This window comes from Mercenaria mercenaria, chromosome 7 (assembly GCF_021730395.1).
Source record: "Mercenaria mercenaria strain notata chromosome 7, MADL_Memer_1, whole genome shotgun sequence".
NCBI lineage: Eukaryota > Metazoa > Mollusca > Bivalvia > Venerida > Veneridae > Mercenaria > Mercenaria mercenaria.
Window position 1 is genome coordinate 70,301,953 of NC_069367.1, and position 16,906 is coordinate 70,318,858.

The window sequence follows — 16,906 nt, forward strand, 5'->3', positions numbered from 1 at the left end:
ACTAGTCGGCATAAGCTTCATGTCCTTTTCGTTCCTTGTTCTTTTAATTGAGTTACATCTAGTTCACATTTCGTTACGTTAACTGTAACTACTTTTATTTGTAATATTAAGTGTAATGCAGCACATAGCACACAGTTGATCAAAACACTATCAACTGAAATCATTATATATAAATGTTGGTTACACTTCTTATAAGTTATATAGTCAGCATTAGCTATGCCCCCATACATTCCTGTTTTTATCTTAATTCCTAGTCAATATTTGTTAGCTGTTGTGACTATATGTCTATTTTGAATAAATATGGCAGGATTTTTTACATCACAGCTAGTCAAATTAAGTGATATCATAAATTTCATAATCCACTTCTCTTAACATACTGTAAAATAAAAATTTTGTGAAAATATAAGATGTATAAAATTACTGTATTGCAACTTAAAATTTTCAAGAAAGTATTTGGCTTTGTTAATGGAAAATTATGTAACATTAATTAACGGCAACGTGACATTTATAGACTGCAAACTATAAAATGGTGAGCTACGTTACCAAACACCATTTGTTTTTTTTCCAAACGTGTATTGCAGATATTGCTACTTCTAAATTTTAATTTTGGATTATTCATAAAGTGAAGTCATAATACCTGTAGTTAAATGCATTGTCCTGTTTTGAAACATTATTTTGCCATCCATAGTTAAACTTCAAAATAAGATATTTAGAAAATGGTGTAAAACAGAGATTTTTTTTAACAGACACATTTTAAAATGAAAAAAAAATATCTAACAAAAAATGTATGTCTGTGGTACAATTTTTCTGTCAAACAGTTTTTTTTTCAAACTTTTTTATTGTTTCAGTAAAATGGAAGAAAAAAAAATTGTGTTTTAATGTTATTCTAGTTGTCATACAGGTGTAATGAATGTATCTATTCACTTTGTAACGTAGTTCACATAAATTGGTCTGTATAATTTTGTTTCCATAAAGATTTTTGCCAGTATTTGCATTTTTTGTTTAAATATTGAAATGGGTAGCTACATGGATTAATCTGACGAAATTAAACGCAAAAATAACTGATGTATGAACAAAATCTTCAACAATATTTCTGAAAAATTGTCCACATTTCTGTTTTTTTGATGATCCGTTTGAAACACGACGAAGCAAAATTATATCACATCAGATTTTACTGAGTATGTGTATATTGCTTTTTAATCAAATACATACTTCTTTTTTGCAATAATGTTTTATTCTATATGTTAGTTTCCTTAACACCAAATATTATTTGGATTAACAAAAAGGTCATGAAGACATAAAGGAATATTGAAGTAAACTAGATGTTTACAAAAAAGACTTTTGTGAGGGGTTCAAATTACTTTCTTTGAAGCAAACTTGAAAAAGGAGTTCATTATGGAAATACACTGGTAAATTTGCTTGGGATTCAATGGTTTTACAAAACTGAATAATTTCAAAGTGTGCAAATTGCTTCTACACATCTGCAGGTAAATCTTAAAAATTAAGCTGACGATTAATCATATTTAATCTCAAACAGCCCGTGCCGTTGAATCCCAAGCAAATTTACCAGTGTATTTGCATAATGAACTCCTTTTTCAAGTTTGTTAATACCAATTATCAATGCGTTGGGATAGTCTTTCAATCTGAAAATGACACATTAATCTGCTTTACATATTCCAATTACAGCTTTTGCCTTACAAGTGTAGTTGCTCGCATTATTTGATTGCATTATGCACTTATTCATCAAACTCTTATCCTTGCCAAGCCCTGCTTCATTCATTTTCTCTACGTCATCATTTTATCCCTTTGTATTGTATATTTCAGTCCATTATATTAGACTGGTCCATGAACTAATATGCTATCGTCTTCAGATAGAGCTGTTATTATAGTTATCATAAAATGCAATGTATCTGTATGTGTTTATCATCTACATCTGCAAAATATGTACATCTATTTTTTGTATTAATTGCTTGCATCTGATTGGAATATGATGATGTCTGTTCTAGATGAAAGACTTATTTGTTGTTAATGGGATGTTTGTTCTATTTATATTGATCAACTGTTATTTTTTCAATTGGGCACGAGTCACTTCTTTAGCTCGACTTTTCGAGTATTGCACTCTTCCCCAGCGTCGGCGTCGCCGTCGGTTAAAGTTTTTGATAGAGTCAAATATCTCTGTTACTATCAAAGTCTACATCAGGAGAAATAAGCACTATAACTCTTATTTGAATTTTGATGGAGTTATGCCCCTTTTGGACTTAGAATTTTTGGTTAAAGTTTTTGATAAAGTCAAATATCTCTGTTACTATTATTATTATTATTATTATACCAGATTTATACAGCGCCCTTTTCATGATCAATTTCACGTTCAAAGGCGCTTTACATAGTTCAAATGCAGCCACACTGGGCGCATAATTCATCCTCTACTAGTACAGACACAGAGCGATCTGACCAGAGTGAGACAAAGCCCCCACGACAGAGAGATCAGAAATCAGATACAGGCTTGTCCGGCTAACTTAGCCTAGCTCGTTGAATAGACAGCCTGGTTCTTTAACGTGCCCAGTGTATAGCACTGATACACGCAAGGATTGCCTGGGTTCATGACCAGTACACCTCTAGTTGGGTGGGAAACACTGAAAAGCGTTTCTGAGAATTCCCGAGTAGCTGCCGGGGATCGAACCCACGACCTCAGGATTGGAAGGCCAGTGTCCAAACCACTGAGCTATCCGTCCACTAATAACAAAGTTTTTCAGTTGAAACTTAAAATAGTTATTTACTATCAAATCATACACCAGGAGAAACAATCCTCATAACTCTGGTTTGAATTTTGACATAGTTATGCCCCTCTTTAACTTGGATATGTTTTTGTTAAAGTGTCTTATAACATCAAATATCTCTGTTACTATCAAAGCTATTGACTTAAAACTTAAAACAGTTAATTTCTATCAAAGTCTACACCAGGAGAAACAATCCCCATAACTCTGTTTGAATTTTGACAGAGTTATGCCTATTTTAACTTAGATTGTTTTGTTAAAGTTTTATAATGTTTTACTGGCAAAACTCTAATTCAGAGTCAAGCACTGAGAAAAGTCGAGCACGCTGTCTTACGGACAGCTCTTGTTCTTAATGTTTCCTATCACAGAGACACGCGAAACATCAGCATTAACAGATTTGTCTAATACAAAGTCCCCCAGAAACCTAAGTTAAACCAAAATATGTGTATTTAAGAAACGTAGATCTGTTAATGTAGATTTGTAATGGAGAGATAATTGAGCAGGTTTATAGCTTTACTTATTTAGGAATTCAGTTTCTGTTTACGAGTAACATGAGTTTTGAAAGCTTATCACAACCTGTTAACTGTTTGAAAAAGTTAAATTAGATATTAAAACTACAATTTCATTAGCCCGCCCGCTTAGCTCAGTAGGTAGAGCGTCGGTCTACGGATCGCGGGGTCGTGAGTTCGATCCTCGGGTGGGGCGTATGTTCTCCGTGACTATTTGATAAACGACATTGGGTCTGAAATCATTAGTCCTCCACCTCTGATTCATGTGGGGAAGTTAGCAGTTACTTTCGGAGAACAGGTTTGTACTGGTAAAGAATCCAGGAACACTGGTTAGGTTAACTGCCCGCCGTTACATGACTGAAATACTGTTGAAAAACGGCGTTAAACCCAAAACAAACAAACAAACAAACAATTTCATTGTTTGATACCATGGAAGGTCCGATACCCTTGTATGGTTCCAAGATTTGGGGAGTTTATAGCTATAAAGAAGTAGAAAAATTACATTTTAGATTCTGCTGTGCAACAACAGATACTAAGATATACAGTTATAGGTGAACTTGGAAGAATACTTTTATCTGTTACATATTAAAGGAACGCTCTTTAAAGTATGAAAAATATCAATTCTCAAATTTATACTATATATTAAGTCTTTACTGACAATAACAGTGCCAGTTGTCTGGCAAATCTTATTAATTCTGTTATTGATCATCTTGGTTCTACACATGTTAGATTGAATTTTGATAATGGATCTAACTGTGAATATTTGTCAATGTTTAACAAACGTATCCTTAAACAATATGTGCAGGATTGGTCTGTATCTATAATGTCAGTGTCTAAATTAGAGTATTATTGTAACTGTATAGATTTCAAAAGTATCTAATATTCTTGAAAAGAAAAAATAATGACCTTAAGAAACACATAGCTGGTTAAAGACTGAGTTCACTTAACTTAGAAATTGAAACGAGTCGTTATAACGACATTGATACAGCAAAACGATTATGTTAATTATGCAACCAGAATCTGGTTGGAACTTAATTTCTCTTTATGTTGAATTGTACTAAATATAGAAGTCCGAGAAATAAATACCATTGTTATATATTTTTGTCTTCTATGAATATACTTATGTCAATCCAGATAAGAAAATATTATATAAGTTAGCAATATATGATAAACATACTTTTAAACTAACGAACAATAACATTGAAAATACGATTGTTTGTGAAATGTGCGTAATAATGTCATTTCAGCTACTTGATGTATTGTTCACATTTTGATTTTTTGTATGTATGTCTGTCTTTGCCATTAATGTTTGTTTGTATATGACCAAAGGTAAGTTATATGGGGACTGTTGACACACTTGAAAATTAAACAATGAATTTTTGTTTACAGTACATACATTGCTATACGAAAAAACAGTGCAATAGCTTGTTACAGTTTGCGATTGAATTTATTTGTATGTTTTCTTTATCAACAATAACTGTAACAAATCCAATATGTATGTGAATGTTTTCCGATGATTTAAAAGTTTAATCACTTGTGTTGAAAATTGTTTTATACTGTTTTTATATAATCATGTCAAAGAAAACGACATTGACAAAAGTACATTACACGTCATTAAAATTCACTCAAATTTTAAACCGTTAATTATCTAACGACGATTTACCAGCTCAGAAAAGTCAGAGAAGAAGAAAATAGTTGTTTTAGCTTTGATTTGCTATGTTATGATCACAGCACATCATATAACTTTTCCCTGGTATTTTGTGGTATTAAATGGTAATGAAACATCCAAAATATTTGCTCTTCATTTAATCCTATGCCTGCTAGCGCCAAGTGATTTTGCTTTTGCGACCAGTGCAGACCAAGATCAGCCTGCTTGTCCCTGCAGGCTGATCATGGTCTGCATTGTTCGCTATTCTATGTCTGTAAATTTTCAGTGACCATCCCTTCAAATAATAAATGGTACTGCACAAATTAAGTGATAGACCAGTCCATTTGTTCGAAATTTAGCAGGGTAAAGGTTGATTAAAGAAAGTAATTTGAACCCCTCACAAATTAGGGATCAAAGCTTCCTTGAGCTGTAGATCTAGAATTCTTCATGTGAGGAAGCCATCCAGATGGCTTCAAAAGATATGTGATTCTATGCAGGTTCCATGTTGAAGTGCGTCCGGGATCTTCCTCAACCTTCAAAAACCGGCAGAGTTCTAAACTCTGTTTTTTTATTTCCTGAATTTGTTATTATTTAGTCTGTAAAATTTATCAAGTAGCGTATATAAATTCCGCTTTAAGCAGACGAAAATGCATCATCGCCTGACACTCAAGTGAAAAATACTATACACATTTCTCCAGCGGTTGGTAAAATATCTTATATGAGATACACAAATAAAAGAACTGCCTTTTCCTCGAAAATATATCAGCACACAAATTTGCGGAGCATACAATGTTATGGCATGGACGGCAAATGTTTACTTTTTCCCGACATCGCCCTTGACCTTTGCCTCCAAGGCGGAACGTTGTCATTAACACTTTTGCCAAGTTTTGATTAAATATAAGTGAGTACAATAAAAACATGGCATAGACAAATTAAATGTTATGTACACGTACGTTCGGAACTTTGAATATGTCAAAATTTCTACATTTTTACTCTAATAACACATTTACTAAGCAATTCAAACTGAAATATTGCCGTAAATATATGTTTGCGACACCTCAAATCAATCAGAATATTGATAATATAGAAATGTATCATACAATAAGTGTATCCGGTCCTTTTGCAACTCCCCACAACCACAACCACACCCTCTGATATTTTTTTTTGGAGGGAAACTAAAGATTTCACAAACAAATGTCTTCAAAATTAAAGCTAAAACGCTCATAAGGTGACAATAGCATTGCCTGGAGAAGAAAACATTGAATTCCAAATAATGAAATAGACCTTGCAAATGGAGTCAATACATTGCAATTTTGTATTTTTTTTTTCTGAAAAGCACCACGTGGACAAACCTTCAAAAGACCCCACCTAGACCTAGACAACCTGTCTCAAAAGACACTCCTGGACGGGCTAACCTGGACTGCTTATGGAAGATATTTTTACGTGGAAACCACCCTCTAGGAGAAGCCATCTCAATAACCACCATAGGTCGGGCGTAGGTGATCCAGGGTATAGGCATCCAGGAGGGTCTTTTTGGAAGATTGTCCATGAGATAGCATATGTATCCTGGAAGAGGGGCTGGTGCGTCATTTAGTCAAGAGGTGTTTTTCTGGAAAGCGCATTCCATAAGTTGTCTAGGGAGTACCTCTTGTCAAATCATTGTGTCCATGGGGGTGTTTTTCCTTCTTATGTTTGTTCAATTCAATGATGACGTCTTAGAAATGGGTTCAAAAGGGTAAAAGGCCTTAGGAAGGGGGTGAGGATATTTGCTGGAACAGCCGATTTCCTGTGTATTCGATGAAACAAGGCTACGTTTTTACGTGTCGCTTTGTATTTCGTGTATCGCGTTTTCAATATCTGAACGACACAAAACAATTTAGCAATATTTTAATGAGTTACTATGTGTTGTTTTGTGTCGCGTCGCAATGGTCTTGCAAATTACATGACCCCTATTAACAATCTATATGTCCATTACATGTTCTATCACACTGTCCCGTATGACTGGATACTTATATATTTTCAGAAAGGTGTCCTTCTTTTAAATGGATGCAATTGATAAAAAAATAGTAATAAAGTATTGTCGAAGACAATGTTCCACCTAGTTTTGTGAAATTTCAGCACTGGGACATTATTGCACAAGGACCAGACAGTTCTATGAAAAATTAGGGGTTTACTGAGGCGTTGAACTGTCCGAAAGTGTGTCCCCTTTATGCAGTCCTTTTCCGAAATTAAATATATATATATCAGTGAATTAAAAAAATGTTTAGGGAGTAATGAACATGTTTTATATGCTGTTCAATTTTCATGTAAAACAACACTTTCTTTCTATAATTTGATGTGTTCTTTTAATCACTCTCCCACAAAATATGGGACTAGAGATAAACACCAAATAAACCATGTCATTAATAAAATCTTTTTATAATTTAACAGAAATAATATAAAAATTGAAAGCATCTGAAATGATTAAGAATCGGTTTCTTTTAACTTAGCTATCTTCGCATAAGTTGACGTAATTCACAACCATGATACACCGGACATACTAGTAGTTGACGTAAAATTTTAACTCTGATGCTTGATAGTTACAATTGAGATGTGATAAATTAATGTGATATGGGATTAAAATATATTTACGTCCGGACTGACTCTTTTTAAACGATCTCATGACAACACAGATGCGTAGAATAAAAATAACTAGCCTGACTGGATATTCTGTACATTCGTTTAAATGCTTGTAAATATTCTGTTTACTATCAATAAACTATTTTATCACCCATTATTAAGAAAGGGATAATATAGCAAAATGAATGAAAAATAAGTTTCAAATTACTTAACTTTTCAAACCAACATTTTAAAAGGTGATCTAAATATAAATTTTAGTTTAGATGAGCGAAAAGAACAAATAGATAATACAAAGTCAAAAATGAATTATTATTGACTGCTTAACCCTAACAATTTGATACATGTATACAAAAAATACAAAATAATTTACATTGTAGAAATGGTTCCGATTTTATACTGAGGTAATCTTTCTCAGAATGCATTTTTCTTTCATAAAATATGTAACATGAATACAATCTAACTGGTCAGCCACTTTCTGATCAGGTGTCCAACATCTATTTAAAAAAAAAAGAACAGCTATGACCGCATCATGTTTTGCATAATCTCTGTCACTATTCTAAATTTAGCTTAGAGACATTCATGGATGTTTTAAATAATAATAGCTGATGAATAGCTAATGGAATGTACAACGATCAAAATGCAACTAAGTTTCTAAAAGTATACATAAATATAAACTGAAAGTACTTATCACTTTAACCAATCTGGGTAAACTACATGATCTTCTTAATAGATTTCCAATGCTGCTATTTTTATTTTCGCATATTTATTTTTTTTTATTTGAACGACTTTTTTATCAGACGACTCGTTTCAACAAGCATTTGGCTAAATCATCAAAATGGCGTCAAATGTCAAAGGTGAGAAAAATTTGCAGTCAGTTCGGGGCTCTAACCCTTGACCCCTCGCTTACAGGACGAGTGTTTTACCGACTGAGCTACCCGACTGCCTGACACCTTACGTGACCAAGTCCGTACCGTTTCAAAACACGAGGGCGCAGTCATGATGTGGTTGTCATAAGAATTGTAAATATGAAAAACCCAGGCTAAATATAGACTTTTAAACTTCTACTTTCACTTTCAAGATATATGAAAGCAAGGCTCTGATTGGCTAGTGGAAGGGTCGTCAGAACGAGTTTATCAATTGCATCTTCAGATCCAAAGCCTAGCGTTAATTGGAGAAGTACTTTAGTCAGATTGCACTTTAACTATATGAAAATAATAAAGTATTATTGTGATTGATCTGACTAAATATATCCTCAACTACTTTAAAATTTAAGATTTTAAGAGACTAGTTCAAGTCTTTGCTTTCTTAACAAATACCAGTGATGTGAAAATACAATTATAAATTAGACTATTTGGCGATGTAACCTTTTGTTGTAATAATTCAGCTTTACACCACAAGTAAAACATTAAATTAATGGCATATGCAACACACTGTATTTTAGTCTAATTTATCTATTTACGCATTCATCAGTGTCCCATAATTTTTTTCCTTGTCACGGCATTTGCATCTGCACCTGTAAAGGAATGCTAAAATTCTTTTCTCAAAATAAAAGAAGCACACAAAATTGGTGAACGCTTGTGATGCATCCAACGTTGATTGAATTGTCATCAGTAATGTTCTCCCCGGGTAATTACCTAAAATACAGAGGGAAAGTCCTTGAATACATGTTTTATCTATTTAAATGTACTATAATTTCTATTCTTTTCAATCTGTGTTGCATATTAGGCCATTAATAATCATTATACGACGATGCAGTTCTTTAACACAATATTATAAAAGTAACTGATGCTGCTGCACATTCCGTAGCCTTACTATATGTCCTTGTTTATTTGACATTCCAGTTGTAGACCCCGTTAAGAAGTTATTGCCTCAAACACTACTCTATTTCTAAAACTGCTTGTTATTAAAAATACCAATGTCCTCTTTAGTCTATCATCGTGCACGGTTTCATTGCGTAAATGTGTTCCGCTTTTCCCTTTATTTCTTAAATTGGACCAAATACGACTGCGATATTAGACCTCCGTTGCTTCGAAATGGCTAGAATGAAGATAGACGATTATTATTGTTGGAACGTTTAACGTAAACTGTAATATACTGATATATTAAATCATATATCAAAGGTCTGAAGGGCCTGAGTCGGCTAATGATTGATGTACTGACAGTATAGTCTACCAGTTTCAGTTTGTTTTTAGTTTTTTTCTTAAAATTTCATAACACATCTCGATATTTACCCAAAATATTATATCCGGATACGATTACACTTTTCTCCAGTTTCAACAATATATTTTACAAATTGTGATGATACAAAGACATTTAGCAGCAATTGGCAGTATCTGACATTGAAGTTTACGGTTAAATTACCTCTTATTTAAATCTTTTCATAAAAAGTTGTTTCGTTTCGTGAAAGCAGCCAAACATAGACGATCTACTTTCGATTTCAAAAACTACAAGAAAATACAATTTAATGTTTCGCCGATTTGTTTATTTCTCGAAAAATAAGAATTAAAATCATTTTTAATATCTGTAGTAACTAAACAAACCAGTAAGAGCTTCTTCTTCCGATAATTTATCCGTTTACTGACTGCAAAATTCAACCCACGCAAAGTTTATAGAAATCATACGATGCGTGTATACGTTCAATGTGGGAGAATTAAGGCTGATCGGCTATGTTACCTAACGCATCCAGACGATTCAGATTTTGTTTTTAAAAAAGCATTGTGTGCATTTCTGTAATTTTATATACGTTTTTATACGCTTAGAAATTATTAGACATGCGTATTTGCATTATTTCTATACGTAATTTACGCTAATACGCATCTTATCTGGAGCCCTGTGGAACTCTTTTTTGTCTTTCGCTGGATGTTACGCAAGCTTTGTAAGCCTGCGCAATTCATAAAATGCACATTTATGCTTAATGAGTTACATTCGAGTATTGCACAATTACAAGTCATAAATATGACAGATTACATCGTATATTGGTCATAGCAAAGGGAATTGACACAACTTAACTTCATTCATGCAGTGAACTGTTTGAAGTTTGAGAAATCTAATGGAACTACATCCCTTCACTGTGTTATTTGGTCCATTTAGAGAATCGCTGAACAGCAAGGACTCGTCAAAACGCTTTCAGCGTTTAGCCGACTCAAAAGTGACTGTAATTGCCATTGTCTGCTTAACTGACAAATATTTCACATGTAGTTTTTGCTTCCATCACTGTAGTACTTTGTACACCATATAATTGCCTGTATACCAAATATCATACTGCATAACACAATATCATACTGTATACACAAATATAATGCACAAAATATCATATAACACACTGAAACTTTCATCATGTATCACACTGAATATGATACTGTATACACGGTATACCACAAGTCACACTGTATTGTATACCTTTATCGCACTGTTCAACAATATATATCACTGTATACTATAATCATGTATAAACTCTATACCATATATTACACTGCATACAAATATATCACACTATACACCATACATCTCTCTGTTAACTATTATATCACACTGTATACTATATATCACACTGTATACCATATATCACAATGCATACAAATATTTAACATTGTATAATATAGATCACACTGTATTTGTAAACCATATACCACACTGTATCTGTATATGATATATCAAATTGTGATTACAATTTCTATTTGTTCTCGTATTGCTGGGTCTGACAAAAATGTGGAAGAGATATCATCCAAATAGGAAAATTGGATAACTATTTCAAGATACTTTACCGCGCTGCTTAAAAGAATCAAACTACCTTACCAGTTGGATTATTCAGCAATAAAGCCAATCGAATGTTGCCTGGCAGTCGTAGCAGCACGAGCAATAGCCACGTATACATCAAGAATCTGTCGCTAGGAAACAGAGAATTGTAACTTGCATCGTTAACTGTGAAAGGATTCCGTTTCTAAAATTAAAAATAGCCACAGATAAAGATAATTTTGCTGCAACTGTGACGTGTTTGTTTTCTAATTTCTAAGTTCTCTTAATCAATTCAAAAAAGTAAAATTAGAACCCCAGGACGTTGTATAGCTAAAACAGACTAACATCCATATCAATTACCAAAATACAATACAGTATGTAGTAAAGAACCATCGAACGTCTACTGCTTTTTCTTTCGAAAATGTATAAAAAAAAGTTTCACATTTAAAATACTCATCACAAGTTAAATATAAAAGATATAACATTGTCAAACGCAATATTAAAGCGGGTAATAGTGGCAAATACTAAACTCGCATATTTAAAAGATATGATAACGTTGCGAACGTGGGTAGTGAGTTAACTCAGCTGAGGGCATTTCAATATACACTTATGATAGACAAGGCAGATCTTTCATTTACTCGTACCTAAGCTCTGACATTAATGAAAAATACGTGTGATATTACTGTTTTGTAATTATAAAGATTTCAAGTAACAAGTCATCCAATTAAAAGCTTCACCAACACTACTAACGGTGAAATGTAGAAACCAAAGTGTAAGCTGGTATATACTGCTTTATGTCTTGCCATATTTTGTCCGGTGTATCATGATAGTGATTTATCCCTATAAATTATCTCTATCTATAATTACTTATATTGCAAACTTGTATTCTAGCGGATCTCACGTACTGGATATTTTCTTGAATGCACAATATTTCTATGAATTCACTATATAGTCATCATAATTCAATTAACGTTCAGGGAAAAATATACAATTTCTCTAGTCTCAATCAGTTACAGACGAAAATGTCACTGCGAGACAAGAAAGCAGAGATTTGTGTATACTTTCTAACTTGCTCGTAATTGGTCTGGTGTATTGTGGAGGCGGTTCTCTATATCGTAAACACATGTATAAATGCGCAAGTACGTGCCTGCGTGTTTGCGAGTGTGTGAGATAGCCACATAATGAGAAATATGTAACATATTATGTTATCAAATATCGCTGCACTTATTATTTCAACACTTGACAGATAACGTCCTCTTTAAGATAACTTCGTAAATTTAGCATTTCTTTCACAGGTGGTTAAAGTGACTTTTTATGAATCTGTTCCTTAACCTCTTCTAAATAGTTATGTGTTGTTTGTCCCTGAAGGCGTATAGGAATGATGTCTATCCGTCCACCTGTTTGTCTGTCCGTAACGCGACCGGGATAAGACTGCATTCTTTTTTATCAAAAGATTGTATTCGCATGTTTTATGTTTGTTTGTTTGTTTTGGGTTTAACGCCGTTTTTCAACAGTATTTCAGTCATGTAACGGCGGTCAGTTAACCTAACCAGTGTTCCTGGATTCTGTACCAGTACAAACCTGTTCTCCGTAAGTAACTGCCAACTTCCCCACATGAATCAGAGGTGGAGGACTAATGATTTCAGACACTATGTCGTTTATCAAGTAGTCACAGAGAATAACCGCCCTGCCCGAGGATCGAACTCACGACCCCGCGATCCGTAGACCAACGCTCTTACCTACTGAGCTAAGCGGGCGGGCTTACATGTTTTATGTAGCATTCAGTATATTTAAATTTTTCTGTGTTTTAACAAGTTGCTTTAATTAGTTGCAACGGAATATGTAAACGTAGAGGAATTTCTAACATGAATTCATCTCATTTGTTTATTTGGTAAGCAGTACTGCATTGTATATGATTCTTACCATTTACAATGAATCATAATTATATGCATCAATAAATATGATTTATTGTAAATAGATATAGATAACCGTTCCAGTAACGGGAAGCGTACACAAAACATATTATTAATATACCTCATACTTAATAGTTACAAATTTACTTTAGAATAACACAAATGCCATTTGAATTTGTGATATTCGAACTTTGTGCCAAATAACAAAATAATTGGAACAGCGTGACAGAACGTCATCGCATTCTGACGTCAGCGTGATTTATGGTGATGTATATAATAAAACTGTTAGATAAATTTCTTGTGCGTACCTACTGGTACCTGTAGCACACCCAGATTTACAATGTACCAGGTGCGCCATTATGACCGGACGCCACATCACCGTTGCACATTAACCTCTCATTATTGGCATGCCGCGTGAGTGTAAATTCCCTGATTCATCCGCAGATACTTTAGGTATGTAGTAAACAACACATTAAACTGCAGTATTTATTGACACTTCTGTCGATATATAATATGTGTACATAACGGACGTTTTGATTAACATGTTTTTGAAGTTGCTTTGAAAACTTTGAAATACTTGTAAACAAGTTATCGCGATACATTTCTGAAAAAACAAAACTGTCTGCAAAAATGTATAGTGGAATATATCGAAGAAATACACTCTATCCGTAAATAACAGCTTTTAAACCAAGAAGTAAATTATTGGTGTACCTTTTTATATCTTGTCCAAAGTATCAACATAAACACAGCGGCTGTAACAAGATATGTAAAGAATTCCCATCCCTTCACTGAAACAAACATCCAGGTGACGGTCTCTTTACGTGTTAAACCCGATCTTATCCAACACCATGGTCCAGTGTATGTTGAAAAGTTCTCACCATAGACGTCATAGTATAATGGGACCATACACAGTATTGCTTAAGTATATAAAAGCGCGTCTAAGTATTGTTTATAGAAGTATGAAAAAATATCAATTCAATACAAGACAGACGACTATGATTGTTTTTAATAGAACTTATGATCCGGAATGAATAACATTATGTTTAAATTATTCAGTGTTGGATTCAGTGTTGTCAGATTTTCTGGTCCTTTGGGATCATAGAGTCCATTCTTTCTGCACATTTCATTACCGCTCATGAACAGACTCAATCAAACCGAGTCCTCTATTTCAATACCGCTCATGAACAGACTCAATCAAACCGAGTCTGCTATTATTCTTCTTGGTTACATTATTTGTTTCCAAAGGATCTTTTCACAGATTTTATTTTAAATGTTAATATCGCAAACAAAATAAAGACAATGTTCATGTTACGTCTTAATTTCTAGGTTATTAACCAAATCCACTGAATAATTTAAACCAATTACAAAGGTAGACCTGATACTGGTATTCCAGAAATATAGTCTCATTGAAACAATCCATGTTGCCAAAAAACCTCAAGTGTAAAAATGATTACTTTACCTGGTAATCCCCAGCCAATGACATGATATAACAAAAGACATGAGTTTTTAGACATTGCTTTTGCAGTCTTCGGAGATTCCACTTGCATAAAAATGTAAAATGCGATCATGGTGGTCCAAAAGAATGACACAGACGGAGCATATGACGTCACGAGCGCTTGAAAAACACAGATGTCCAACAATTTTATAGAATTCCAACCAACAAACGCTCTCGTGTCGTCGTTAATGATAAAATAACGTATGAGTCCAATAATTACACCAAAGTTATCCAATGAGTTGGCTGCCGTAAGATATACAAATAGTTTTCGTGCGAAATTTTGAATATCTGGGACATAGATATAAGCCAAAAGGATATTTAATGATCCAATAAGAGACAAAATGCAGCTAACAACTGTCAGATATAATATGTAGTCTGGCAAGTTAGGATAAAATACTAGCGGCGATTCACTTGTTGTATTTAATCCATAAATGTCCATAAAGCGATCCATAATGTAAATATGGTTGATTGGTAACACAATCAAGCAAATGCTTAAAAACTCGACTGTGAAATAAACAACTCGTTATCACTATGTATACATTGATAATATCCGAAGGACAAGCATCCTAACAACCTTAAATATGTATATAACATCACTGATAGTGCACCCTACTCATGATAACGAATTTCGTATCATATGTGATCCCATCAAATGTTGCTGCTTCGAAGAAAAATATTTGCCTTCCGACGAATGCCAAATGTTATTAAAGACTGATTAAGTACGGTATGCTGGATGATAACACTTTTGTTAGATTTTACTATCAAGTTTAATTGTTTGTATACTGACATGCATACATATAATAGTATATGTAGAGCATCCAATTTCAATATCATTACATGTTAACATGTATATTCCTACTTGTATTTAGTGCGTCAGTTTATTTACATGTCATCACAATTATTCATCGGCATTTCCTGATATGATGCTGACAATTATAACCTTTCATCTGTTCTGTCTCCCGGTTTTGTATCTGTTTAAAACAAGGATGGATAATCAAACAAACAGAAAACCACGTTCCAAAATCGCACACTCTCCAAACGGCAACTTAAAGCAGGTGGACGTGCACACGACTAGTACATACACATGCAAGCGCGCGCGCACATATACACAGACAAATCACACGACAAAATAAAAAGAAACAAACAAAGTATCACAGTGGGGCATCGCCTTTGGACGGTCTGTGGTAAAACACCTATAGGAATCGTTCAAAGGTTGAAGCTGCAGATGGAAATATCTGACTCGATGGCAACATTTTAAGCGGTAATGAGGCTCTTCCGAGCTACCGCGAATCAGTTGCCCGAGAGCCAGATATTTCAATCCGCATCTTCAGCTAGTAATAGATTCTTTTTCTTGCATACCGTATTCTTCAATTGAAGAAGAAATGAAATAAAACAAATGCTTTTCTTTCAAGCACTATTTGAGTATAGTAGGGTTTGAATTTACGCATTCATTAAATTTAAGCGCGTGAGTCATCTTACAAGCCTGGTTGTAAGATGAGTTTTTCCAGCACCAGCTAAACACGGGAAAATCCTGTCTGGCATGCATGAAAATTGGGAGCTTCAACAAGTTTAATATGTTGACCTAACGTCACTCTTAATCCCGACCATGTACCAAAGCCATAGAACATCGTTAATAAAAGTAACCCCGCCATGTGAATCCCTAACACACACAACGGCAACAGAAGGCATGGTATGTAAAACACAAAAATGATCGTTTCAATTTATATAAAAAGAAAACTTTAAGAACAAAAACCGCATATTCTCAATGCCTTTACAGAAGAAAAAGCATCAGTGGAAACACTTTTAAGGGCCCAACGAAATAGATCAGAAAAAATATCAAAACAGCTCCATCACGGTGGAATTTAACAACTACCATTATAGAGACCCAGCCTTTTCCAGCAGACAAAAACGTAGCGTTCAACTGCAAAAAGGTTGAACACCAAACATGCGCCGTGTCTCAAAACAAACATTTGGTCATAACCTCTTTAAGCAAAACATTTCAAACTTCACCAAATACAATGGGGAAAATTGTCATGACCCATATGAGACAGACACGACAACTATAAAAGAAAAGAAAAATAAATGTCATATTGCATTGGAACTGACCTACTATTCCTGTGTTCCGGATATTTTCATATGAAACAAGTATTATACAAGTAATATATGATATTAAGTATACGCCGTGGCTTTTGATCTTTGAGCAGAAAACAGGA

The 16,906-nt window shown here is 33.9% G+C and overlaps 1 protein-coding gene across 1 annotated transcript; it reads right to left on the bottom strand.

Annotated features, from left to right (window-relative positions):
* Positions 1-7,259: 7,259 nt before the first annotated feature.
* LOC123555742 (G-protein coupled receptor 157-like) lies at positions 7,260-15,552 on the bottom strand. The gene is made up of 4 exons (XM_053548629.1): positions 14,658-15,552; positions 13,910-14,115; positions 11,346-11,490; positions 7,260-9,184 (listed from the first exon to the last, which is right to left on the bottom strand). Exons 1-4 carry the CDS (start codon positions 15,142-15,144, stop codon positions 9,006-9,008), a joined length of 1,017 nt encoding a protein of 338 aa, XP_053404604.1. The 5' UTR covers positions 15,145-15,552; the 3' UTR covers positions 7,260-9,005.
* Positions 15,553-16,906: the final 1,354 nt, after the last annotated feature.

Bases quoted from the DNA above. Each gene is read 5' to 3' on its own strand.
- LOC123555742 (XM_053548629.1), bottom strand. From the start codon at position 15,144: ATGGATCGCTTTATGGACATTTATGGATTAAATACAACAAGTGAATCG. The intron at 11,491-13,909 runs GTACACCAATAA...TTTTAATTTTAG, and splicing joins TTTGGACAAGATATAAAAAG to AAACGGAATCCTTTCACAGT. The intron at 9,185-11,345 runs GTAAGGTAGTTT...TCTGTATTTTAG, and splicing joins ATTGCTGAATAATCCAACTG to GTAATTACCCGGGGAGAACA.